Genomic DNA, 26,156 nt, shown 5'->3' on the forward strand with positions numbered 1-26,156 from the left:
CCGCCCAATGGAAGGGGAGGAAGCCGAGCTGAACAGCCGGGAGGGAGGGGAGGGGAGGGGAGGGGAGGAGGGGAGGGGGCGGGGCGGGGCCGCGCCCGGTCGCGGCGTGATGACGAAGCTTCCCCGACATTCCATGTCCAAGATGGCCGCGGTCGGCGAGGAGGGACGTCGCTAAAGGGGGCTTACCTGAGGCGAGGGGTGAGTGAGCCCCGGACCGCGGGCGGCGCCGCTCACCTCCGCTTCCTTGGAGGTCGGAGTAGGGTATGGATCCCCGCGTCCACGCCTCGGCGGAGTCTCTCTCGCCGGATTCCGCCTCGCCCCGCTATCCGCGGCGCAAATCGAAGTTAGCGGGCGACGGGGGAGCTGCGGGACGGGCTCCGGGAGAGGGACTGAGACAGACCCACGGGCGCGGCGCGGGGCGGGGAGGCCGGCGCGGACCCTGAGCACAGGCGGCGCTCCTCGCAGTGAGGGACTCGGTAGCAGGCGGGGGGCGGGGGGCGGCGGCGGCTGGCGGCGGCGGGGGCTTCCGTGGCTGCCCGCGTCTGCCCGCGTCTGCCCGGGCGCCCCGCAGCGTGCGGGCCCCTGTCGTGGGCAGGCCCGGGGGCTCCGGGTGTTAGCCCACACCTGGGCTCCTGCGACTTGGGGGCGCGAGGAGCCGTGTAGCGGGGTGGGACTGGGAGCAGGGAGCAGGCGCTTCCGCGGCGAGGGCCGGTCACCGGCCCTCTCCCGGGTCGCTCGGTTCGTCCCCGGAAAGAATTGGTCGTTTTCTTCCAGCAAGCCCGAGGCGGGAGTCTAGAGCTCGTTGGGAAGCTCTGAGGCTGTTGCCAGCGCCTGGCATGGTCGGTATCGCTCCCCAGATTTTACATTGCCCGTTAAGCCCGAGCGAAAATCGCTAAATCATCGGAGGGATAGGCACGACTTCCAGGAGCAAGGGTTTGAGGTCGGGGGTCTTACGTGTTTGTTAAGCTCGATGACGCTTACGCGTCCCGCTCTAAATGGCTCTTCAGAGGTACCGAGCGTGGCGCCTTCCAGCTGTGAGCGCGCATTTAAAGGTTCGTGTGCGTGACGGTGCCAGAAGGAGGGCCCCACGAGGAGCTGCGTATCCTCGGCCCCCGGAACGCGGCGTGAGCAGAGTGAGCCTCCCGGATCGCCGAACGACGGCAGTAGGGGTGGTGCTGATAGACGTCTCGGTTAAGATCGTTAGCGTCCTTAAGATGCTTGCCTGTTAAGTAAATAGTCGTAAATAGTCTTCACTATAAATGTAGGAGCTGTCCAGGACTGTGGTTTTCTTGAGTGACGGTTCCTGGTGTCTGATTTTAGGGGGGGGGGGGGGGCTGTCTCATTTTGATCCTAGTGTGGTGCGTTATTTATGCATATCAGTTCATCTTTTTTGTTGACCCTTGCTTAAAACATACTTTACGTTTGTTTATTTCATTTTGAAAATGTGGTTTGCGCCGACAGGCACTAGAAACGTTCTAGTTGCTAATGAGGTACTTAAATACCGCTTCTGAAATTGAATGTCATAAAGAAACTGGTCATAGTTGTGGCCTACTAAAGGAACTACCTTATTTCAGGAGGTAATAATGTCCAAAAGCATTGAGTTCACTGAGGGGCAAAAAAAAAAAAAAAGTTTTGTTTGCTTTCTCTAAAAACTAGGTAAGGACAAACAAAAGGAATTAAGTTCAAGGTAATTGAGAATACTATAAAGAATGTTAAATTGGGTTAAATCCAGTTCATATTTTGAGGGTCAGATAAATGATATATCAGAGTACTTGCCGGCAGAATTGTACAACTGTCGTTCATAGGTTTTGAGGAATCCAAAAAGCCAGTTAATTATAGAAGACTAAGTCTGGTGAATGTCTCAGTATTTGCAGAGAGCAGTTAGATGGATGGCTCTTGGATGCTAGAGCTTGTTAATCTATTTCAGAATCTTGTTGGAAGAGCAAAAAAAAAAAAAAAAATTGTGAATACTTGGGAAAGGAAAACTCATTCCCTCAAATTGGCAGAGTTTTAACCAAAAAAATCCAGGTGATACACATCTAATTACTTTCCTTGGAAGTTTACTATACTTTGGTGGTGAAAGAGGGATTGCTAGACATGGGTCTGTTCAGGTTTCCCGAGGACGCTGAATATAATCTCTCTTTGTATCCTCGTAGACGTGAGATAAATGTACACTGGGTAAGGTCTGTTTGGATGGGCTTGCATCCATTCAAATTACTGAACCCAAATGTTGATTAATGGGTTGACATCAGCCGGAAGAGAGGTCTTCAGAGGAGTTACAGGGCTCTGGTCTTGCCCTTACTCTGGTTAGCACTCTCTTATTACCAACTTTAGATATGTGAGGCATGCTTCTCAAGTTAATAAATGCACTCAAAGCCTGTAGCTGTAAAGAATTCTTAAAGGTTGAAGCAATAGGCCAAAACTAACAAGATGTACATAGGCTAGGTTGAATTTACAAAAACTCAATTACTCATATTTGAAATAAGAAAGACCTGACTTGAAAAAAAAAAAAAAAAAAAGGATTCTAGGATGTAATATTCCATATGTGGAAGCAAAGTATAGAATCTTCCCCAGATTGAGAGAAAGCAGTATCTTTGCCTAATGAAACATTGTGGCTCTGCCATTTACGGCCTTTGTGAATTAGACAAGTTGCTTCATGTCTCTTTGATTCTATTTTCATCCTGATAAATTGTGAGGATAAGAAAATACAGCTTGCAGGCATGCTGCGTTTCACTGGGCTCGGTGCTGAGTATTAGTAATCTCCCTTCACCCATTTGCAAAGGTCATATAAAAAGTGCTGTTTTCCATTTTGGTTGTTAATGTTTAAGGGTTATCTTGAAACACTAAAAACCATCTTGAGAAGATATGTTGTTTGCCCTGGAGAAGAGAAAGGAATGGAAAAATTGTCTTCACATATTTGAAAGGCAATCAGATAACAGAAAGGTATTTTAAAGGCTTAGGGAGCAAGGTAGCTTCAGAGTGTTGTTGTAGAAAAATCAATGTGAGACTCATAAAGAATTAAGATGAACACTAGTTCTTCATACCCAGCAATGCCATAGGCTGCCTGGTAAACGATTAATGTCCCATTAATCAAAGTGTCCAAATGACGGTTAGTGGGTGATCAGGTATTACTGTTACTTACAGAAAATTTCCGTATTTGGTGAGAAAATTGAGTAGTGACCTTTACTGTTCTTTCCAACTCATAAGTGTCCATAATTCTAAATGTGAAAATGCATTTATTCTTTCATCATGTAAAATTATATAGCCAAAGCACATTCCTGAAAGGTGTTGCTAAAATGCTTTGACAGGCTGCTTGTTTATTGAGAGATTTTTACTTTGTGGAGCTCATAAACCTCTCTCTCTCATAGTAATCATGAGCTGCTAATGAAAAAACCTATAACTTCAGGGTCTTGTGAAAAAATAGAGTAAATAGGGAACAGGTCTATAGAACTGAGATAGGAACTGTTCCAGGGGGATGAATGATTCAGAGGACTGTTTTTATTCTATTTGTGTACATTTATTTTCCCTTCAACTTTGCTTTTTATGATCCCTTGGCCAGTGAACCTCTGGTAGCTTATTCAGCCTCTGGTGGCTCCTTCCCTTCTTGCTTTCAGACATCCTTCCTTCTCCTTTGTGCTATAAATGAGAGTAACCTGTTTCATAACCTATTCATTCCTTGGCCCTTGTAGTCTTCCTTCTGCCCCACTCTACTTTTGCAAAGATTCTGCTGTTTGCACATGTGTATGAGTCTGCTCTGTTGCAATGGTTCTCATACCATACAAATCACCCATTTGAAATAGTATGCAAGCAGTCGTCTTTAGTACACAGTTGTGCAGCCATTACTACAGTGGACTTTCACTGTCTGAAAGAAATAGTCACCAAAGTCACCTTTCCTTAATTCTTGGCTTTTTGATGTTTCTTTAGCATCTGTCACTGTCGACTACCACATCTGGCTTACAGCCAGTATCCCTTGATTTGTCTTGCAGTTAAACTTGCAAATTTCCCACCTCTTTCACCATTCTTTCCCTTTCTTTCCTTTGGTGATTTCTTCTGCTTTTTTAAGTTCTGTCCCCAGACCCTATCTTTTTTCACTCTCCAGCCCTCGACCCGTCACCATGATTTTAGTTGTCAATTCAGTGTAGATGAATCCCAAATAGATGTGTCCCTTCCAGAGTTCAGCAGTCCTGTTTATCTGTCTGATGGGGTATTTCCACACAATTGTCTTACAGATTCTTCAAATGTAGTATTTTTGGAACCAAAATTTTTCTTCCTGCCCCAGGTCCGCCCATCAGAACTAACTCTTTCTCGTCCCATTTTTCTTTTTAATGTTAAAAAATTATAATATTAAAAAACCTTAATATTAAAAAATTACTGTCAGGCATACAAACTTGAAATCATCTGTTGCCACATTTTTTCCTCACAGCCAGTTGTGATGCCTCTTCTTTACTCAATTCCATCTTGTGGGGACAAGCCCTCATTAGGTATTACTTGAGCACCTTCTATAGTCTCCTAACAGGTCTTCCTCCTGCAAATCTCCAGACAGCCCCTACCTCATCCCTCTCTCCCCTTACCATGCCTTATTATTTTTCAAGGCACTCCCCACCCCATGACAAGTAGTAACATTTGTTTCTCTTTGTCTCTACCACTAGAACACAGGCTTCTAGTAGGTACAGACCCTGTGTCTCTTTTCCTGCCATGTCATTGAGGCCTGCCTCATTAGTAAATACTCTAAATATTTGAATGAATAACTACATGCAGAACTGTTGGGCTAGTGTATCTTAAAGTGTATACTCCCAACTAGTATCCCTTGAATAAAGTACAGATATTTTGAGATACTGATTCCCTCAGCCAATTAGCAGGTTGCTTTCTGCTCCACAAGAATGTACCTGAGTGTTGGTTACTATTATTAATATTGAAAAACCAGAAATATCTCAAATGTCCATTCACAGTAGATTGGATATGTAAATTGCGTTTTATTCATAGAATAGAATATGTACAACAGAGTTTCTCAACTTCAACACTGTTGATGTTTTGGACCAGTTAATTTCCTGTGGAACGTTGTTCTGTGCCTTTTAGAATGTGCAGCAACATTCCTGGCATCTTCCAGGAAGGCAGTTTAACAACCAAAACTGTCTCCAGATGTTGACAAATGCCCATGGGGGAAAGATTTGCCCCTGGTTGAAAACCAGAGTGAATGAATTAATAGTGCTTTATGCAACAACAAGGATAAACCCCACAAACATAACGTTGAGGAAAAGAAAGCAGTTGTAACAGGGTGACATACATTCCACAGTCCTTCATAAACCTGCGAACTAGTTGCTAGGAGTAGAAGTCGAGGTAGTGGTCATCTTTGGGGGTATTGTGATTAGAAGAGGAGTGAGGAAAACCTTCAGGATGTTGATAATATTCTGCTTCTCAGAGGGATGGTGTGACACAAGTGTTCACTTTGTAAAATTAGCCATACACTTGAAATTTTCTTTTTGTATGCTGTAATGCAATTACACATTGTTTGAGTTCATAAAAATCATTAACACACTCATGAAGCAAGCATTCCTTGGCTGCTGAGAGATTCTAATCCCGAGGGGGTAAGGAGGACCTGGTCTGATAAGCAGTCTTATCTAAGTCTCTCCCACTTTTTATGAAGTGAAATAAGAGTACACAGACTGCTAGTTTACCTGTGGCCTGGACAGTGCACATGTTAACATTTTACCACCTTTACTGTGTGAGCCTGTGTTTTAGCGGAACCATTTGATAGTAAGTTACAGACATCATGATACTTTACCCCTAACTAAATACTGAAGCCTGAGAATAGTTGTTTTCATATATAATCACAATGTTGTTATTCTAAGAAAATTAAGTCCCTGGAATCACGCCCTGAACCAAAGGCAGATGCTCAACCACTGAGCCAACCAGGCATCCCAGACCTGGGTCCCTTTAGAGGCTAAGATGTGGGCTCTGATTTGTTCCTGATTATGGGAGTGTCATTGCTTCTAGACACTTGCAGTGGACAGTGCTAGGATAAATATGTATATATATATATTTTAACCATGATTTATTTTGATATTTTCAATTAAAATGTAACATAGGTTTTCCTTAACCTTTGATCTTGTGCGTATATGTTTCCTTTGAAATGAAAATTTGATTCCTAACGTTAACATTTATATATCTTTGCTTTGTCCTGCAATACACACATGCACACAAATGGTTTTACAGTTAACAACATTAACACCAGTACAAAAAAGCAATACTGGAGAAGTTTAAGATACCTTTGCAATTCTTTAGTCCTTAGAATATATCTCAGGATGGAATAAGATCGGGAATTACATATAATAGTTTTCTGTGTAGTTATGTTTCCTGTTTGCTATACACTGGGTTTATTTTGAGTTTGAGGATTTGCTTTTTTTTAGTTCATGAGTGTGTTAAATATTTACATGATTTGAAAGTCAAAGTAACAGAAGAACTCCCGAACCAACCTTGAAAGAGCTGCTTCTAGTTGGCTATAGCTGGAATAGTTTGGGCAACAAAATAAATAATGATAATATTTTATTAAAACTCCAAGAATAAAACAAATATTGAGTCTATACTCAAATAAATGAGGGAGAAGGAACAGGTCTTTTCTTATAAAAGAAATCCAAATAATGTTGAAAGAAGGAAGGAAATAGAAAATCACGATCAGAACACCACAGTAATTGTTCTTGCAGGCAAGATCCTCCAATGAATGCTAAAATTAATGGGTGAGATTTTAAGGAGAAAAACAGGTAATTTGCTTAGTATTTTGCATTGCAAAATATTTTCTCCAAAATGCTTACTAATCACTATGGTGATTATAAACCTACGTCCCCACATTCTTTGATACTTATTCCAGGAGATGTAGCCTTGGAAGATGTTGCCTAATTCCCTGCCCTCGAGAGTGGGCTAGACCTTGTGATTCATTTGTAAGGAATAGAAAATGGCAAGGAAAAAATAATGACTTCAGTGAGAAGCTGGGTACGATCCCGTCTTTACCCAGTGCTCGTGGTTCATAGCAGCAGCAGCATCAGGAAGTTGTTCTGATATCTGAGGTGAGATGAGGTGAAGGACGCTTCAGCTCATGGCAGTCTTCCCCAGAACTCCAGTCTGTTCTTGGGAAAACATCAGACACACCTAAACCAGACATTTCAGTCTGCCTACTACTCTTCAAGACTGGCGAGCTCATGAAAAACCAGGAAAGACTGAGAAACTGTTACTAGAAGATAGTCAGGAAATATGGCTCCTAAGTGCAGTGTGGCATCCTGGATTAGATCCCGGAACAGAAAAGGGATTTTTGGGAAAACTCAAAATTTGAGTTTTCAAGGCTGTAGTTGATAATGTACCAAAATTAATGTCTTAGTTTTAGTAAATGTACCATGGCTGTGTGAGATGTTAACGTTGGAAGAAGCAGAGTGAAGTGTATACAAGAATTATCTCTTGTCTTTACAACTCTCCTGTAAACCTACAATTATTTTCAAATAAAAGTTTCTTAAAAAGGCAAAGCTGAGTAAAAAGGTATACCCAGAGAAGTACTGTTCCCATCCCTGTCGTTTCCATTCTGTTCTGTGTTCCCTATCAGGACACTTTGTTTACTGTGTGCAGTAGCCTGCATCTAGGTGATCCCAGAAACGTCTCCTTACTGGTACTTAAAGGTCTTTTTCAGGTTTGTTTTATACCTGCATGGTACACCATTACTGTTAACGTTAACTGTATTTTATTCAACCAGTGCCCTATTGAGGGATGTTTGAGTTGTTTACAGTTTTTGCTATTATAAATGACGTTTTCATGAATAATCCTGTGCATGCATTGTTTCATACTTGTAATGGTATTTTCAGAGTGGATTCTTCGAAGTGGGATTACTAAGTAAAAGAGCAAATGCATATGTAATTTTGTTGAATATTGCCAAATTCCCCTCTGAGAGTTGTATTCCCACCAGCACTATATGAGATCGCCTGCTTCTCACTGGCCTTGCCAACAGAGCGTATAGTCACGCTTTTAGATTTTCTGCCAACTGAGAGTTGAGAAATGTGTCTCAGTATGACATCTGACTATGAACTCTTCGTATTTTACTGAGCACCTGATTGCTCGCTTCCCATGTTTACCTAGGCTTTAGGTAACTACCCTGCCCAACCCCCAGTCATTGCCCAGTTCCGTCATACACACAAGTACAAATTAGTTGGAAGAAGATTGCTTTTCTCCTAGTACCTAGTTTCTTCCTTTTGGAGGAAAGATCAGATTTTTAGGGCTCCTAGGAGCAAGGAGGAAGAGGGATGCACTCAGCCTTGCCACATCACCTTTCCCACCAGAAACGAAGTGGCACAAAGAACAGGTTAGGCTCCCAGATTAACTGAGCCTCTGGCCTAGGATTTAGTTAGAGAACTGCTATTTTCTTGCAACCAGACCAGCCTGGTTCTGGCTGCCTCTTTAAAATCCTTTTGCTGAACGATTTGAAAATTGCTGTTCCCTAATCAAGTTTACAGTATATATTCCAGTGGCCTCTAGATGAGAGTCCTTGTTTTTTATTTAATTTTCTCAACATCACTTACATTTTTTTAAAAAGATCCATTTGAGAGAAAGTGGAGCGCATGCTTGCCCGCATGTGTGGGAGTATGCAAGCGGAGTGAGGGGCAGAGGGAAAGAATTTCAAGGTGACTCCCTGTTGAGTGTGGAGCCCCTCACGGGGCTGGATTTCACAACCCTGAGATCACAACTTGAGATGAAATCAAAAGCCAGACACTTAACTGACTAAGCCACCCAGGCACCCCAACATGATGCTTTAGAAAATCTCTTTATTCTGAAAGAAAAAAAGAAGAGGATGAGAAAAACTAGAACATGTTAAAGGAGCTCCCTTCTTCTCTTGTGGACCACCTCCCTCCATTCTTTCCCTCAGAATCACAGCATGCATACCAGATTTATACTACTCAGTTCAATGACTCTCATGCAGGTGGGAATTCATCCGATCTGGTGGCTTCTCTGAGTGAAATGAAGTAAACCAAAATGAAATTTTGATTGAGTGCTGAATGGAAAAGATGGATAATTTTGGAGCATAAGTCTTTGCAAGGGGTTAGGACAGGCCTGGGTTTTACTGAAGATTGGGATGTAGACCAATGCAAGGGATTAGCTCTACTGAAGAAAGGCAGAAAGGAATGGGAGACGGAAATCCTCTTCCTTTTAAGCTACCATGAAATTTGAGATTATCGTCTCAGTCACTTAAGTGTTGAATTGGCTTTGGAGGTGAACCTAGGCTAGTATCAATCAGTAGTGTTGCCTCTCAGGGAAATTTTGATCCGAAATCAAGTGTAATCTGTGACTGTAGACTGTTTATAATGATCGAGATTGTTTAATACAGAACATCCCTTTCCAACTTTGCTGCTGCTTCTCTCTCTTAGGATTCTAACATTTTCAGAAAATCTTTTGGAAAGAACAAGTCTACTTCAATAAATGAAGGAGAATAAAGAAAATTCAAGCCCTTCAGTAACCTCAGCAAACCTGGACCACACAAAACCATGTTGGTACTGGGATAAGAAAGACTTGGCTCATACACCCTCACAGCTGGAGGGACTCGATCCAGCCACTGAGGCCCGGTATCGCCGAGAGGGGGCTCGGTTCATCTTTGATGTGGGCACACGTTTGGGATTGTATCCTGAATCCCCTTGGAATCGTTATAAATAGGACCCCCACCACCACCAGCACCAAGAATTAAATCAGATACTGTAGACAAAATATATAGTACTATCTCTGTACTGAAACGGCTCTTAAATATTTTTATTTAAATGTTGTTTATTTGTTTGGCTCTTCAGAGGTTTTCTGTTTGTTTCTGTTTTCATTTAAATGTGTAGAGTTAGCCGTTGAGTGAGTGACCATCAGGAGGAAAACAAGTGTTTGGTGATCATAGTTGAAGTGTGTCTAAAGAGTGGTAGAGCCCTGCCTTGTTACAAGTGTAAACTTCAATTTGCTAATTCTCAGGTCTGAGTTCTGATACCCTGAGATCCCCTCCCCTCTTAATTACTGATAGTGTTTATCACTGATTTTGTTGTTATTGTTTGTCTTTATTTTTCCTCATTTAACTAATGGCATAACCTGTAACAATTCTCAGTAAAGTCCTTAACCAGAACAACAGACACTATGATACCCTAGCAACTGGAATAATTTATTTTCATCGCTTCTACATGTTTCATTCCTTCAAGCAATTCCCAAGATATGTAAGTATTTGAATTTTGTTCTAATTCTCTATCACATGTTGTTGTTTTCACAGTTTAGTGGACTGATTATAGTCTCTCTTTATTCTGTTTTCCAGAAAGTATATTTATAATAATACATGGCTATCTATAAGCAGTCAAGTTTGAATTTTTGTTTTTTCCAATTAACTATATTCAAGTCTTTTTTTATTTAGGCCACTGTGGATGATCATAATCATATTGCACTGTGTGGAATTTACTTCCTTACCTTTCACATGATAAATTTGGGCTTGTAATTGAGACCCAAAAAAAGGCCAACCAAAATGGAAGAGAAGTTCTTTATGCCAAATTACTTATTCTTCAGTTACTCCTTAAACATGCTGTATGTCTTACACTCTTTGGGAGAGTCAGACAGGGAACGTGCCTTGAGTAGCCAGGATAGAGGGGATGACACGTACAGAGCACATGGTCAGTGAAGCCGTAAGAGAGGTAAGGAAAGAAGGCTGGAGCATTCAGAGGGTAGAGTAATACCTCCTAAAGGGATCAGGGAAAATGCCCCGAGGAGTTGCCAGCAGGCAGCTAAGCCTTGGCTGCAAGCAGGGCTTAGACATGCTGCAATGAGGCAGAGCAGTTAGTCCGACAGAAGCTGGTGTGAGCAGAGACACATGGAAGCGCACTATTCAGAGTCAGCCCAACCAGGGAGTCCATGTGGCAGGAATGGTGGAAAAGTAAGCTGGATGGGCCCATGGTGAGCCTTGAATGCTGGATCAGGGAAATCTGACGTTAGTAGGTAGATTGTGAAGTTGTCCAAGGGTTTCATAAGGAGGATGACAGGAGACTTACTAGGAAATTCACCTGTTGGGGATCCTTCCTCTTGTTTAAGATTTACTTAGTGTTGTACACATGTCTTACATACTGATTTGTGAAGTTCTAGAGGAAGAAGCCCGTGGCAGAATCAGCTTGGTGCCCTGTCTGATGCCTACTGCCCTTGGGGTCCCATGGAGAGAGGGCTGTGCCAGGGAGGCGGGCAGAGGCCAAGCAGTGAGAAGGCCAGTGATATAGGCACTGCATGTGGGTCCAGACAGCTGCACCAGGGGGAGAAGGTGTAGGAGATGGAGTCTACAGGACGGGCACCTAATTGTGCTCTTTTTCTGCAGCAAAGCTCACTGTTCAAGGAGCCATTATTAAGTTTGCAATGTAAAAAGAAAATGTGTTCCTATGATTCTTTTCCTTTCTGGCATCTACTTTTTTCACATGACATTTTCTTTAGAAAATTAAATTTTAAATAATTTATGAAGCCAAATTGGGAAGACCCAAAATCCTTGCTTCTGTTTCTCCATGAGTTTTGTTAACAGTATCTCAAGAAATTTTGTCTCCCTTTTAGGTGACGGGAGCTTGTTGTCTCTTTCTGGCTGGGAAAGTAGAAGAAACGCCAAAAAAATGTAAAGATATCATCAAAACAGCTCGTAGTTTATTAAATGATGTACAATTTGGCCAGTTTGGAGATGATCCAAAGGTAAGAATCTTAACTTCCTGCCTTCAAATCTTGATTCCTCGTGGTAGCATGGTGTTAAAGCTCCTTGTGTGGCCTCCGTGTCTGCCAGTCCCCTGAGCCCTAAGAAGGTCCTGTGCAGAAGGTACTTGTACTTGCTTCTGTCAGAGGAAGGAAGGTAACGTGGCATACACTTGCTAATGCATATCACTCCCTCATTTTGAGTACTTTCAGGGGCCCTAGCACAGTGTTTATGAGCAGAAATCCTCTCCTCACCATTAGCACTCCTAGACTGAGAAGCAGTTCAGCGGAGATGGCAGGGCCACGGGTCCAGCCAGCTTCTGGCAGCTTTCCTCCACCCCTGACTCTTGTCAGGGTCAAGTTCCACCCCCATTGTAATCCTTGTGGCACCTGCATGCTTCACAACATTGATCACAGCTGGTGGTGAGATAGATTTTAATCAGATCATCACACAAAGAGTTCTGGTCTTCTCAACTACAAGATCTGTGAGAGCAGAGACCATGTCTGTTTTTCCCTGGCACCTTGTACAGAGGCTGAGCGGAGTAGGCACTCAACAGCTACTTGAATGAATGACAAACTCAAAAGCACAGGTAGAGAAGAACTAATGAGGGCAGGGGAGTTCGGCACTGTCCACAGTCTTGCTTTTCCTCCCTCGCTGCTACTGCCCGCCACAGTAGACACCTGTGTCTGCCAAGCAGTGTTTATGTGTGTAAATAAAACATGTTCGTTCTCCTTCATGCTTCAAGGAGGTAACAGAGGCCCAGAATGCTTTTGTATATGTTGTATTTACAATGAATACTAACTTTACAAGTATTGTCAACATGGGTAACTCTGTTTCTTAAACTGATTTATAAATCCGTTCACCTGTTTCTAAAAATGTGAGTCAATTAGGAATTCATGCTAACGGTGATCAGAATGCAATTTAATAGAATACCTGTGGGTGTCTGATTTTTACATAGTAGGAGACAGTTGTAGGAATGTGTTATGGGCATGTGGCACTGCACTGGTGTGTGTTATCCTAGAGTGCCTTTGGGTGTGTGTTATCCTAGAGTGCCTTTGGAGAAGTCCCCTTTTACCTTTACACCTTTACCCACTATACCTTCAGATCAGGAAACTGAGACCCAGTCGGGCACAGTGAGGTACAGGTTCTGCAGCTCCAGTGCCCCCAGATGATAGGAAGGGGGGAATGAGCATACTATTCAGACTTTTACTACAGGGTCCAGCCTGCCCCTCCTTTCTATCATGTGCGTCTTCCTAGAAATAATCTGGAGTACAGGGGCCAAAGGAAAGCACAGTGAAGTCACTGTGGAAGACATTTCCCTTGCCAGAGAGGACAGCGAGCAGGGCAGTTATTTGTGGGAGGCATTGTAAGCAATTAGGAAAAAGATTATGAATCATGTGGGACTTTTTTGCCTTTATGAGCTTTGCTTTAACTGTGTGTGCCTCCCCCCACCCCCCCGCCCCATTACATTAATTACTCGTATGTTCAACAGATACTCTAGCCACCACTATGTGAGACTCTAGACCTAAAACAGGTGGCAGGACAGTCATGGCCTTTGCCATTCTCATGGATTTTATAGTGGAGTTGGGATAGATTTTAATCAAATAATCCTATAACTATCTGATTATGAGCTGTGATGAATGCTATAAAAAGATTATTTAAAGGTGCAGTGAGGGCATTCAGCCTGGGCACCTGGACAGGTCCCCCAGACAAGAGTTGTGGGGCTGAGGGAAGGTTCCCTGAGGAATGATGCTTGCACACAGACCTATAATTACCCCATTACTTGAATATTTGAAATACAAAGGGAGGCTGGGCCTTGAGCTATCCTGTAATACTATACGGGCCACAGCCTCAAAACCTGTAGGTGCACTTGGTTGGAAGACTGTTCCTACATTGAAAAGTCATGGTGAAAAAAAAAAAAAAAAAAAAAAAAAAAAAAAAAAAAAGTCATGGTGAAACTCCTGGGAAACAGGAAGTGCCAAAACCAGACAAAAACATGCCAGTGTTAGCAGGTTTTTTATATCATGGGGAACTTTCTGAGATCATGGAAAGCTTTCCTGAGAGAGTGCTGGCAGCGCTAGGGTAGAAGGATCTTAGTCCTGCCATGCTGGTTGGAATCACTCATCATGAGAGAACGATTCGTGTTCTGCAAAGTGAGGCCAGACCTCAGCGTGAAGCATGTTCCCAGCATGTCTTCTCTTTCTTTAGTTAATGGATTCATTCACCTGTTAGATATGGGATTTCCGGCCTCCAACAGCCCTGTCTTCCATGGTGTAAACAAGTCATTGTCTTTAAGTGCTAGGTGCAGTCAGGCTGCACAGAGGCTGCAGTCTTGAAGTACCCATTCATGGATGTTAACTAGTTCAAGACATCCTGGAAGGACATGGGGGGGGGCGGTCCATTTACCATAGCAACAGTAAAATAAAATGTCCGGAATTAAGCCTTGTAAGAAACTGGAGATCATGGGAGGTGGGGGAAGGAACTTAAAACCACTGAAGGAATGAAAAAATTCCAATAAATGTTTGAGAGGAAGATTCAAAGGTAAAAATCTCTGTTTTCCCTGAATTGCCCTATGATACAGGAAGTTCCCAACCAGAATGTCAACAGCTTTCTTTTCTTCTGGCCTGATACTAAGTAAAATGATAGGACATTGAGGTATGGGGGACTCCCACAAGTCCCGCTGCCAAGATGACCAACAAAGGAAGGAACAGTGTCATGCCAAGAAACACCCTGGCCACGTGCAACCTCTTCACTACACCAGCAGCACCTATTGTGTGTCCAAGGACAAAGCCATCAAGAAGCTCATTATTGGAGGGTCACCCAGGGGCTTAGTCAGTCAGGCATCCGACTCTTGATTTCAGCTCGGGTCATGATCTAGCCCAAGCACACACTCAGGTGCTATCCCACAACCTCCACCAGTGGCCTGTGTAAGGAGCTAAGTCCTTCAGACTGAAGGAAAACTGTCTCCTGGAAAACAAGAAAATGGAAATTATACTCAAAAATTAGGTAGTGGGGAGACATGCAGAAGTAAAGAAAGATAATGATTGCACGCTCCCTTCTAAACGTTACATCCTTCAGTCCTGGGACAAGACAGATCAGTGATCAGAAAAGATTTTGTGTGTGTTGACAGGTTAGGATGTGGTTTAGTAAAAGAAAACGATGATGTATTCTGGAAATGGTGTTGGAACAGACTATTTCAGGTAGAGGAAAGATTTAAACACACATGCTACGTATGTACATATCGAGCAGGTACTGAGAGTTTGTGTGAGTCTGCATCATCATCATTGCTTATTTGCTTAAAGTTTTCAGTGGAAATTCCTGAAGGAGTGTGGTCTTTGATGGAGGTCTGGAAAGAAACTACAGTCACGTTAAATTCTCTACAAAGTAAAGGTCTATTAGTAATGACATTTCTGGGGCACCTGGCCAGCTCAGTCAGGGAAGCTTACAACTCTTGATCTCAGGGTCATGGACTTGAGTCCCACACTGGGTGTAGAGATGACTTTAAAAAATAAAGTCTTTAAAAAGTTTTAAAAATAAATTTCTAAGAATGTTTCCAATATTTTTAAAATATCAACCGATTGTTTTGTCTTCCACTTTTTAGTTTTCAGAATTTCTCCTTGACTCTGAGCAAGGTGAAAGCCTGGGAGGGCAGAGTAGAAAAGGAATGAAAAAGTTGCCATAATAGGCTAGAAGAGAGGAAGTGAGAAAGCTCACTGTTGAATGTGGCTATAGACCTGTGAGTGGAATCATATCCCAACATTGGTGGTTTTATTTTTAGGAAGAAGTGATGGTTCTAGAGAGAATCCTACTCCAGACCATAAAGTTTGATTTACAGGTGGAACATCCATACCAGTTTCTCCTCAAATATGCAAAACAACTCAAAGGTAAGGGGGGAAAGTTACTTAAAGAACTCTTCATTGTGAAATCAAGTCTTATTTATAATGATTTGACGGCACTCAGATTATGCTTCTAGAAAGAGGAAAGCAGGAGAGTTGGATGTGTGAGTGTGCCTGGGACACAGGGTGCCCAGACAGCCCAGTATTGAAGCTGTTAGTACTGCTTCCTGTCAGCTATAGACACATTCTGCCATCCATTTGCCAAGTGATAGGAGGCAGGAAAATGAGTCAGAATTTTTTAAATAGCCTAATAAAATCCGCCTTGGAGCAGGCTTCCCATAAACAGTGCTTCAGCACAGGTCACGTGGGAAGAGAATAGAGATGGGACTCAGTCCCACCCGTCTGTCCTCAGTTCCCGGGCAGCAGTCGACTGCAGTGTTTTGGGATGGTGCTGGGCACACAGTGGACTTTAGAGAAATGCTGCTTTTTATGCACTCTATTACTACTAAATTACCTTTTTCTTCCTGTTTCTAGGTGATAAAAACAAAATTCAAAAGTTGGTTCAAATGGCATGGACGTTTGTAAATGACAGGTACATGTGTTCAAATGTTGATCTGATTGTACTTTTTAAAATAGGCAGGGACTATGGGTCGGTCATTCAATCTAGATTCCCTATTTCACATCTAGGACTCTGACTCACCCAGCTTGAGGAGCCAGTTAATGGCAGAGCTGGGGCCAACATCCAGGAAGTCTGCTTCCCAGCAGAGGGATACCCTGCCATGTCTTGATATAAGAAGCTAAAATGAAAAAAAAAAAAAAAAAAGCTAAAATGTGGGGCCAGCCCTGGTGGTGCAGCGGTTTAGCGCTGCCTTCAGCCCAGGGCGTGATCTGGAGACCCTGGATCGGGTCTCACGTCAGGCTCTCTGCATGGAGCCTGCTTGTGTCTCTGCCTCTCTCTCTCTCTCTCCCTGCATCTCTATGAATAAATAAATAAAATCTTCAAAAAAATAAAAAAAAGAAGCTAAAATGTCAGGGATCCCTGGGTGGCTCAGCAGTTTAGTGCCTGCCTTCGGCCCAGGGCATGATCCTGGAGTCTGGGGATTGAGTCCCACATCAGGCTTCCTGCATGGGGCCTGCTTCTCCCTCTGCCTCTCTCTCTCTCTCTCTCTCTCTCTCTCTCTCTCATGAATAAATAAAATCTTAAAAAAAAAAAAGAAGAAGAAGCTAAAATGTCATCACCAGTTTTAAAAAACATAGTCCAAAACAATAAACCAGAGAATTTTGACAAGATACTTAGAACTCATTTGGTTCTGCCCAAATAATACATCCTTGTAATGGTTTTAGGGCTTTGCCGTTCTTTGAGCCTGGGATCTAACGAGGGGCTCTATGGGGACGGAAGGCCTATGTGTGGAGCTGCTGTCATTTGAAAGCACAATTCAGTGATGAGGATTTCAGCAATCTCTGAAGAACATAAGCTATGTTCATTTGTGTTTCATGACATAGCAATTTTTGAATGTGCCAGCATTCTGGTTCTTGAAGGAACAAGTTAGTAACTATGGCTAAAGTTATTTGTTTTGGTACCTTTAGGAGACTTAAAACTTGCTGCTTTTATTTCTAATTCTTTGGTCATTCAAGGAGGAATAAGCAAGCCAACATCTAGATGTGGCATCTCATCTCTATGCATTGGGTAACATGGCTGTTTCTCCAAGTCACGTCACCCCTTTTTCTTGTTGAACTAGTCTCTGCACGACCTTGTCACTACAGTGGGAGCCAGAGATCATAGCAGTGGCCGTGATGTATCTCGCAGGACGTTTATGCAAATTTGAAATACAAGAATGGACCTCCAAACCCATGTATAGGAGATGGTGGGAGCAGTTTGTGCAGGACGTCCCTGTGGATGTTCTGGAAGGTACTGACATGCTGGGCTTTCCTGGTATTCTGTGTTTAGGGGACTCTTCCCTGTTAGCCTCAAGTCCCGAGAATAGATGTCTCCATGTAAGTAAATGTAAGTCATTCTTCAGAAGCACCTTTAATTCAGTTCTCTCATAACATCCACTCTGTCCACACTGTGCGCAATAGTTTGGGGGATTTGCAGATGTGATCCCCACTTACCCGTCCCTGTAGGGGAATTGTAGCCTAAAGTTAGGAAATAGGCTTTTTTTTTTCCTAAGCACATTTACTTTACCAGTTTGTGACAAATGTAATTGTTGCCCATCATTCAGACATCTGCCACCAAATCCTGGATCTTTACTCACAAGGAAAACAACAGATGCCTCATCACACACCCCACCAGCTGCAGCAGCCCCCACCTCTCCAGTCTACACCGCAAGTGCCACAAGTGCCACCGCCTCAGCCAGCTCAAGGCTCCGACCCGCCCCAGCCACCGCAGAAGGACTCGCAGCCACCCGCCCCACAGCCCCCACCGCAGCAGGCCCCACAGCCCAAGAAGCCGTCCCCGCAGCCCAGTCCTCCCCGCCCAGCGAAGCGAGCCGTGGTGAGTGGGCCAGGCAGCCCTAGAAGCCGCCAGCACTCTGGGTGGGGGCCAGAAGCAACACCACACCAGAGCACGGTCCCTCTTCTGAGGGCTGGTGAAGGACCCTGAGCTGGGGGTCCCCAGCCTCACCATCTAGCTACATGTCCATGGGGAGCTTGAGAACTACTTTGGTCAGAGGAGGGGAGCCCCTAGGAGCTAGGAGGGCTCCATTGTCCCTGCTGCCCCGACCAGCAGGGTGCTGGGCTCAGTATCTCCGGTCTCTGGCTTTTTCATGTTTGGTGCTCTGAGTGACACCGGGTTTTTGTGAATACTTCTCCCCACAGCAGCACCCCAGCCAGTAGAGGAAACCATGGTGGGGGGGGGAGAGAAACACATGTCAGCAAACTGTTCATTGGATTTAGGCCAGCGTGTTAAAGGGCTTGAGACTTAGTGTCTCTGTTGAAAATCCTTGGTGGTGCCATCTCACCTGGGAAAGGGAAAGAAGCAGGAAGCAGAGGTGTTCTTTTAGGTACCTGGTCTGCCCTGGAGCTCTGAGCCAAAACTGATTTTCATCTGGAACTGTGTTCTGTTGCTGCGGATAGCTCTTAGATAATCAGTTCTTCTTATCCCTGGGGTCTTGGTTAACAGTTGTATATTTTCTTTTGTTATAGGTTGTTTCTCCCAAAGAAGAGAACAAAGCAGCAGGTAATTTTCTGTTATGAGGGTTTTATTTTTGTTTTTTTTTTTTTAGCTCAAGTATCTGTTTATCAAAACTTTAAATTCTTAGTCAACGTTGTTTCTGCAAGATTTATATCGGCCTTAAGATTCAGCCTTAGAGCCCATCAAAACCTTTACCCTGCTTGCCAGGAAAAGTCCCCTAACTGAATTTTAGATTATATTCTGACAAAAGTTATCAAAAAGCTTAGGAGCAGTAAAAATGTACTTAGTAACATATATACAAATGTGATCAGGAACGTAAGAGGAGGACGACAGCAGGGGTCCTTCCTAGAGGTTTGGTTCAGCTCACCACAGTAGACAATAACGGGCCTGGGTGTCCCCATCCTGATCACCAAGTGGTAGAGTGGAGGGCAGATGGGATGGCAGTGACAGGCGGTGCTCTTGCCCAAAGAACCACCCTATGTCCCAGCCCTGCTGCTTGTGTAGGCCAGTTCTCTTTTAAATACTGCTTGGATTTTGGTTTTGGGTTTTTATAGAGCCCAAAGTTGGTTGTGATTTGTTTCTATATTGGAAACAAATGGAAAGGGTGAATAAAATCTGGAAGATTACAGAACAGAAATTTAGAAGCATTTGTCCCTGTGTCATGGGCCCTGACATACTGTACTCTTTGAAGGCACAACAGTGTTTACTCATTTCTGTTTCTCTTTTGCTTAGTTCCAAGGTGGGAACTCAGTGGTTTATTGAATTGTTGTGAATCTTCAAGTTATAATAAAGCTACATTTTTCTCAGGGTCTTTGGAGAAGTGATGAGTTCACTACAGGTGAATTTTTTTTCTGTTCCATCTGGGCAAAAACTTAAGTGTGAGACCCCGAAGTGGGCTGTGCTCCCTGCCATGTGGACATACAGTTGAGCTGAGCTGGTGTGCTAGACCTGTACGTCTATACGAAGCAGAGACAAGCCAGTGGTAACCTTAGAGGACTGACCTTTGAGCACCTGGAACTGAGCTGAGGGGTTGGTCCTCTAGGTAGAAGGATGCATGTGGGCAAGGGAGCTGGAAACATATGGAGAGGAGATCTTTCTAGAATGTGAAGAGGTAAAGGGAGGACCTCTAATGGACAGAGAGTGACTGGAGCCACATGGAGTCCACGTGGAGGAATGTGGATTTTTCGTAGGCAGTGGGAGCACTGAAGACGTTGGAGCAGGAGAATGGCCAAGTCTGAGTTCCTTTTAGAAGAAGGTTCATGGTGGCAATAATAGGTACAGATAGTTGGGAATGAGGAGGAGCTCGCAGGCATCTGGGTGAGACATGATAAGGGCAGTCAGAGTGGTGGCTTATGGCCCACAGAGGGCACAGAACACAGCCTGCCATAGGGCCTTGACCAGGTGGTGTGCTACATGCCACTAGCTATAGGGGGCTCTGAGCGCTGGAAGTGTCGCCAGCCAGAATCATCACATATCGCTAGTGCAGCACACAGACCAGATTTCCAAGTATTACTAAGAAAAAAGGTAAAAGAGCTTGTTGATTAATTTTTATGTTGATTACACATTGAAATGATCAGACTTTTTTTTAAAGATTTTATTTGAGAGAGCATGTGAGCACGCATGGAGCAGGGGAGTGGGTAGAGGGAGAAGCAGATCCCTGCTGAGCAGGGAGCCCGATGTAGGGTTCAATCCCAGGACCGCGAGATCATGACCTGAGCTGAAGGCAGATGCTCAACTGACTAAGCCACCAAGGCGCCCCTGAAATCAGATTTTTATATATAAGGTTAAATATTAAATTAACTCACCTTTTTCTAAGGTGACTCCCAGAAAATTTAAAATCACATGTGGTTCTTCACTTTGGGGCAGTGCTGACCTAAAGAACTTCAGCTCTGCTTGGGAGAGAGTCGCAGGAAGGCCTGCGAAGGGACTGTGACAGCAGGTCACAGCAGAGATGGGGAAAGCGACCTGTGAGCTGCTGGGTCTAGGGTGGAGCTGGAAAGTGAGGCCATGGCTTCAGGAGAGAGAGCACAAGCAGCCAGAGGCATAGATTTACAGTTCATTCACCTGAGAGAGGGGATTTGGTCCCCCAGGAAGAGGATACAAACAGACATATCCCTGGACTTTGAATTCAGCCTGTTTGGGACAGAGGAAAGCAGGAAAGGCTCAGCGACACTAGAGTAGTGTCCGATCAGAGCAGTGGACAAGCCAGAATAAAGTGAGTTTCTGGAGAAAGGGTCAAACATACAAGCAAGCGCAAAGACGGGAGTTCTTTTTCGGTTACGTGTGCACACTGCACCCTCATAAACACAAGAGACCCGGTTTGGTGTAGCCCGTCTTGGCTTAGTGGTGTCCCTGTGGAATGCTGGTTGTCTGCAGCCACCGGACCCCGAGGGGTGGGCTGTGTGCTCCGCCCCTAATGTCTTGTTTGCTTTTATGCCAGCTCCCAGCCTCTAGGTCTCTCCTGCCACCAGTGGGAGCACTTTTGTAAGGAAGAAAACAGACTTAAAATGTGCCTAATTAGGAATTCAAAGGTGGAGGTTTCTCCCGTGAGCCCTCCGGCTGGGGTGGCTGTGACTGTGTTCTAGTCCAGTGGACAGGGTAGAAATACCGCCCCCCACCCGATAGGTAACGGAGACAGTACTCTGCTGGTCCTTTCTTCTTTCAGTGAAAGGTCTTATTTGGGAGGGTCAGCAAGGAAGGCGGGTAGATGCGGAAACAGCTGTTAAGAAGCCAACAGGTTGTTCTATTTAGGGTGGGGGTGGGGGGCGTTTGTTAGACCTCTTTGGGTCTCATGAAAGGATTAGCTCCTAATGGTTTAGCTGAGGCCTCTCTCAAGTTCCCTAAAGGCCTTGTCATATCAGTTCTTTTTCCCCAAAGAAATTCCTGAATGATACATTTTCCTTTTTTTTCTTCTATGACCTGTTTATTCGCATGAAGAAGTATGATTGCTTTTCAAAAACTACTTTTCCTTTTTCCTTTTTAGAACCACCACCACCTAAAATCCCCAAAATTGAGACCACTCACCCTCCATTGCCTCCGGCCCACCCACCTCCAGGTAAGTGTCCACTGAAAGCAGAGTGGAAGTGCCACCTTTTCCCTCTGCTTTTTCGAAGGGTAGACTCGGGAAGGCCTGGGGACAAGTTTATACAAGGGAGACTCGGTAGCCAAAATTTTAAAAGAAGGTAATGACCAAAGATGTTTCCAAAAATTGTGTGTGTTTTTCACAAACCAGGTATTTTGAGGATGTTATAAATTCCAAGTATATCTGGATATTCTATGGCCTCTCATGTGCAGAAATGCCAAACTATGCAGGATAAATAAACATAGAATCAGTTTTAGTAAAACAAAGCCCTGACAATTTATGAACATTGACCTGGCAGGATTGCTGTAGATCTTAAGAGCCCAGCCTCGGTCACATCTGCTTCCTAGTGGCAGGAGAGTGGGTATGTTCTGAAGAATAAGCAGTTGCCCAGAGTCAAGTGGAAAATAAATGAAACTGTGACAAGTTCTCGACAGGCGCACAGTGAGCTGGGAAGCTTCCTTGGCCTCACGTAAAAGTGGAAAATCATCGTAAGGAATATAGCCTTGTCACCCTGGGGCAGCGTTCTAGAAGATGGAGCAGGAAGCTAGGGTGGGCAGGAGTAGTGTGTGGTCTGAGGGCTGCTGGGCCGTCCTGACCTGCTCTGTAACTCGTGCTTAGGCCCCTAGCATGTACCTGTGGCTAGGGTACCACCCATTACATTTCTTTTTGCTTCTGGTCAGTCATGGCATTTTATAAGCTTTGAGAAAACAGAGGACTCATTTTCTACTTTGGGATAAATCCTACAGTCCCCAATCCAGTATGAAGCGTGCTTAAAAAGACATCTGCAGTGGATCATTTGAGGATTTATGTAGCATCTCCTGTAAGCAAGCACAGATCCCCCAGCTCCTGTGCCCCGAGGGTGTGCGGAGAAGAGGTGTGGTGTCCTGGGGAGCCCAGCGCATACATGGCCCATGTGTGGTGTCAGGAGCCCAGCAGAACATAGGGAGCTCCCCACCTGGGCAGCGGGCAGGAAGGGTGAAGGCACCGGTGCCAGGGGGTGAGCTGGCTAGGCTGCTAGAAGGGCTGCCGTCGGAGGAAGAGTGGAGTCTGGAGTCTGGCAGCCACGGTGCCTGAAGGCAGAGGTGGAAGCAGAGGCCAGGCCACAGGAGCTCACTCCAGCAGAGGGGCCTGTGGCAGACGGGAGACAGATGGAAAGAAGGTTTGGAGAGGCAGCAGGAGTCTCCAGTTTGGAGAAGAGCTAGAAGCACAGTTTCTAATGAGACGCAGGAAGCAGAGGCACTTAGGTCACCAGGGATGTTAAGAGGGCGGCTGGCAGTGGCGGGTGCCAAAGTGAAGATGAAGAGGGCCCCACAGGTGCCTGGAGAGACCACGTGTTCCAGGTTCACTTCTAGAGGACAGCACATGACCTGGTGACCTGGAGAGACCGCGGAGTTGTAGGTGACAGGAAGTGACGTCTCAGAGACGGGAAAGGGTGTTAGTGGACCCAGGCGGCCGTGCAGTGGCACACAGGAAGAATTCAAGGTGCTTGGCACTTTTGTCCACAGGCCTCAAGCTCAAACTGTGCTGTCTAGTCAGCTTCTGGCACCATCGGCCCCCAGCCCTGCCCTGGAGCCCAAACAGATTTCCCCGTAGGCATGTCGGTCGGACCTTCTGACCTGGGTGGGCGTGCTGGTCAGTTCAGGCTGAGCCCCAGGGCCTTGGCTCTTGTTGAAAGATGGCCTAGCTGGCCTGAAGTTCTGCTCTTGCTCACTTGGTGGGAGCAGTGAGGGGACCGCGGTCACCACGGCGCCACCCTGGGCACATTGCATGTCCATGTGTGCACAGTCAGGGCTGCTTGGAGCTCCAGGGGGCACAACAGAGTGAAGTGCTGGGAGACCAGAAACCCCGTTCAGTGGCCCTCACTTTTCTGTGTGACCCAGAGATCTTGGCTCCTAGGACTTGCCTTTGACTTCTGGGCTGCCTTAGGAATCCTAAAGATGCACTTTCTCCATGATTGGCCATCCCTGGTGCGATGTCCCCAGTGTCATTTTCCAGGTGTCTGACCATGAATGCAGAGGGGGAATCTTAGATGAAAACGTGTGAGGTGGGGCTGTGGACAAAGCGGGCAGGGGCCGCGCTGCGAAGTACCGTGGGAGGGCAGCACCGGAGGCTCAGCGGTGCTTTCTGGGAGTACGCTGGGGGGTCTCCTCTCATTTGTCTGTAGTAGACTAAAACCAGAATTGCTCCTTCACGACCACATCAGGAACGTCAGAGACTTGTTCATTATTTTTTTAAATGTTGAGCAACTCTCAGGCTTTGTGCTTGATGCCAGTGCTGCAGACAGTTAAGGTGACATGACCCTGGCCTCAGTCTCTAGAGACAGGCAGGAAGAAGGGGCTCCATGCACTGCAGGCACGGCCTTGGCTGGTGCTGTGAGGACTGAGGGAGGGAGACCCGGCCGTGCTGGGGGGAAAGGGGACCTCTGTGATGGCATCAGGCACTGGCCTCAAAGGTGACCGCTGCTTGCTGTTCCTCTGTGAAGTCGGCCCTGGTGGAAAAGCAGCAACCTCACCAGCCCTGCACTGGGGGCCGGGGGGGTGGCGGGGGGGGGGGGGCATGAGAACTGCTGTGGGAGCTCATGGCTTGGGCTCTCCCCACCCTGAGGAAGTCAGCGGATGTGTCCCCACACAGGCAGCCCCAGGAGCCACCCCAGGGCCGGGCAGTGACTTGTTTTTCCTCTACAGACCGGAAGCCTCCCCTCTCGGCCCCCTTAGGCGAGGCGGAGCCACCAGGCCCCGTGGATGCCAGTGACCTCCCCAAAGTCCAGATTCCTCCTCCGGCCCACCCGGCCCCTGTGCACCAGCCACCACCGCTGCCACACCGGCCGCCGCCACCGCCGCCCTCCAGCTACATGACCGGGATGTCTACCACCAGCTCCTACATGTCTGGAGAGGGCTACCAGAGCCTGCAGTCCATGATGAAGACCGAGGGCCCCTCGTATGGTGCCCTGCCCCCAGCCTATGGCCCTCCAGCGCACCTGCCCTACCACCCACACGTCTACCCCCCCAACCCACCCCCTCCCCCAGTGCCCCCTCCACCAGCCTCCTTCCCCCCTCCTGCCATTCCTCCCCCCACTCCTGGCTATCCCCCTCCTCCCCCCACCTACAACCCCAACTTCCCACCCCCACCCCCACGCCTGCCCCCCACCCACGCAGTGCCCCCTCACCCTCCTCCAGGCCTGGGCCTGCCACCGGCCAGCTACCCCCCTCCGGCTGTCCCCCCTGGAGGACAGCCACCCGTGCCCCCACCCATCCCCCCACCCGGTATGCCTCCAGTTGGGGGGCTGGGGCGGGCAGCCTGGATGAGATAACGCGATGCCTTTTCTTTCCCTTGGTTTTTTAAAGTTTTTCTAATCAACTTGAAGAGTAGTTTAAGTGGGTAAGCAGCAGGGTACCTTATATAATACTAGACAGTTGCAGTATGGGAAGAAACAGACTGGACCCTGAGATGAAATCGGGGAGGTCGTCCTCCACGTCTGGAGAATGGGGCCAGCGGCTTCGGTGTAGCCTGGGCAGTGCCGGTTTCCAGCCTCCCTCGCACTTGGTGGTAGCGGGTGGCGACAGCCCCGCGCTGGGTTATTGTACTAGTGAAGACGTTAACCAGCCATATTGGCTCAAGAAATAGCTTCAGTAAGGAGTGAATTTCCTTCTAGAAATCAGTGCCTATTTTTCCTGGAAACACCATTTCAAATAGTCCAGTTCCATCTGAAGTCAAGCTGTTGTCCTCACTTTCATTCTGTGACGTTCTCCCGACACCCAGTAGGTCAGACGAACCACTTTTTTGATTTAGAGATATTTACATCCTTTGTATTAAACTTATTTTGAAGGGGTTGCCTTGTTGGACGACTGTGTTCTTTTTCCTCCAGAGAGAAGGGGAGAAATGTACTTAGTAATGAATGTTTACATCAATTTGCAAATCCCTGTACATAGAGATATATTTTTTAAGTGTGAATGTAACAACATACTGTGAACTCCATCTTGGTTACAGACGCAGCTCCTTCGGTCAATTATCCAAATAAAACCCGTTCTGAAACTCCTTTTGTTTCTTCCGCACAGGAGGGGGGGCCCCGGGGTCTTTAGCAGCCCTAGGATGTCAAGTCCAGAGGCAGCTCCTCCCTGGCCCTAAGGGCCAAGGGGCAGACAGAGGGACGCTGGCCTCGCAGTCCCCAGACCGGACCCCACGTCTCCCAGGGCGGCGCCCCTGTGGGTCCAACCTTGGCGGGCGAGCCCCCCGCACCCTGTGCCTGCATTAGCCCCCTCGGGGGAACCCAGCGAGTTCCGAACCAGTGCACCTGCGCAGAACACAGGCTCCCAGGTCACACAAGGGCTGGGATTTGAAATTCTTCCCACTCGGGCCATCGGAGTGGCTGTCCGTGGTCTCCAGCACCCGGCCAAGCCCCCACAT

General features: G+C 46.1%; 1 protein-coding gene across 3 annotated transcripts; it reads left to right on the forward strand.

The window, feature by feature from the left end:
* The first annotated feature begins 61 nt into the window (after positions 1-61).
* CCNK (cyclin K) lies at positions 62-25,784 on the forward strand. Of its 3 annotated transcripts, none has more exons than XM_025444198.3 (11): positions 62-198; positions 9,399-9,647; positions 10,130-10,211; positions 11,572-11,703; positions 15,480-15,585; positions 16,072-16,129; positions 17,277-17,446; positions 17,760-18,031; positions 18,682-18,715; positions 21,654-21,725; positions 24,437-25,784. In XM_025444198.3, the coding sequence occupies exons 2-11, from the start codon at positions 9,451-9,453 to the stop codon at positions 25,060-25,062; spliced, it is 1,749 nt and encodes a 582-aa protein (XP_025299983.1). In that variant the 5' UTR covers positions 62-198; positions 9,399-9,450; the 3' UTR covers positions 25,063-25,784. The 3 variants fall into 3 exon arrangements, with proteins under 3 accessions (XP_025299983.1, XP_035575965.1, XP_035575966.1); XM_035720072.2 differs by having other exon boundaries at positions 128-261; XM_035720073.2 differs by lacking the exons at positions 62-198; positions 9,399-9,647 and adding an exon at positions 10,403-10,676.
* The last annotated feature ends 372 nt before the right edge of the window (positions 25,785-26,156 follow it).

The sequence above is a fragment of the Canis lupus genome, chromosome 8 (assembly GCF_003254725.2).
Source record: "Canis lupus dingo isolate Sandy chromosome 8, ASM325472v2, whole genome shotgun sequence".
In the NCBI taxonomy this organism is placed as follows: domain Eukaryota; kingdom Metazoa; phylum Chordata; class Mammalia; order Carnivora; family Canidae; genus Canis; species Canis lupus.

What these genes read in the sequence shown, in the direction of transcription:
- CCNK (XM_025444198.3), top strand. Translation starts at nt 9,451, where the DNA reads ATGAAGGAGAATAAAGAAAATTCAAGCCCTTCAGTAACCTCAGCAAAC. An exon ending in AGTTTGGAGATGATCCAAAG is followed by an intron (nt 11,704 to 15,479) that starts GTAAGAATCTTA and finishes TTTTATTTTTAG; the next exon opens with GAAGAAGTGATGGTTCTAGA. An exon ending in AGAAGAGAACAAAGCAGCAG is followed by an intron (nt 18,716 to 21,653) that starts GTAATTTTCTGT and finishes TTTCCTTTTTAG; the next exon opens with AACCACCACCACCTAAAATC.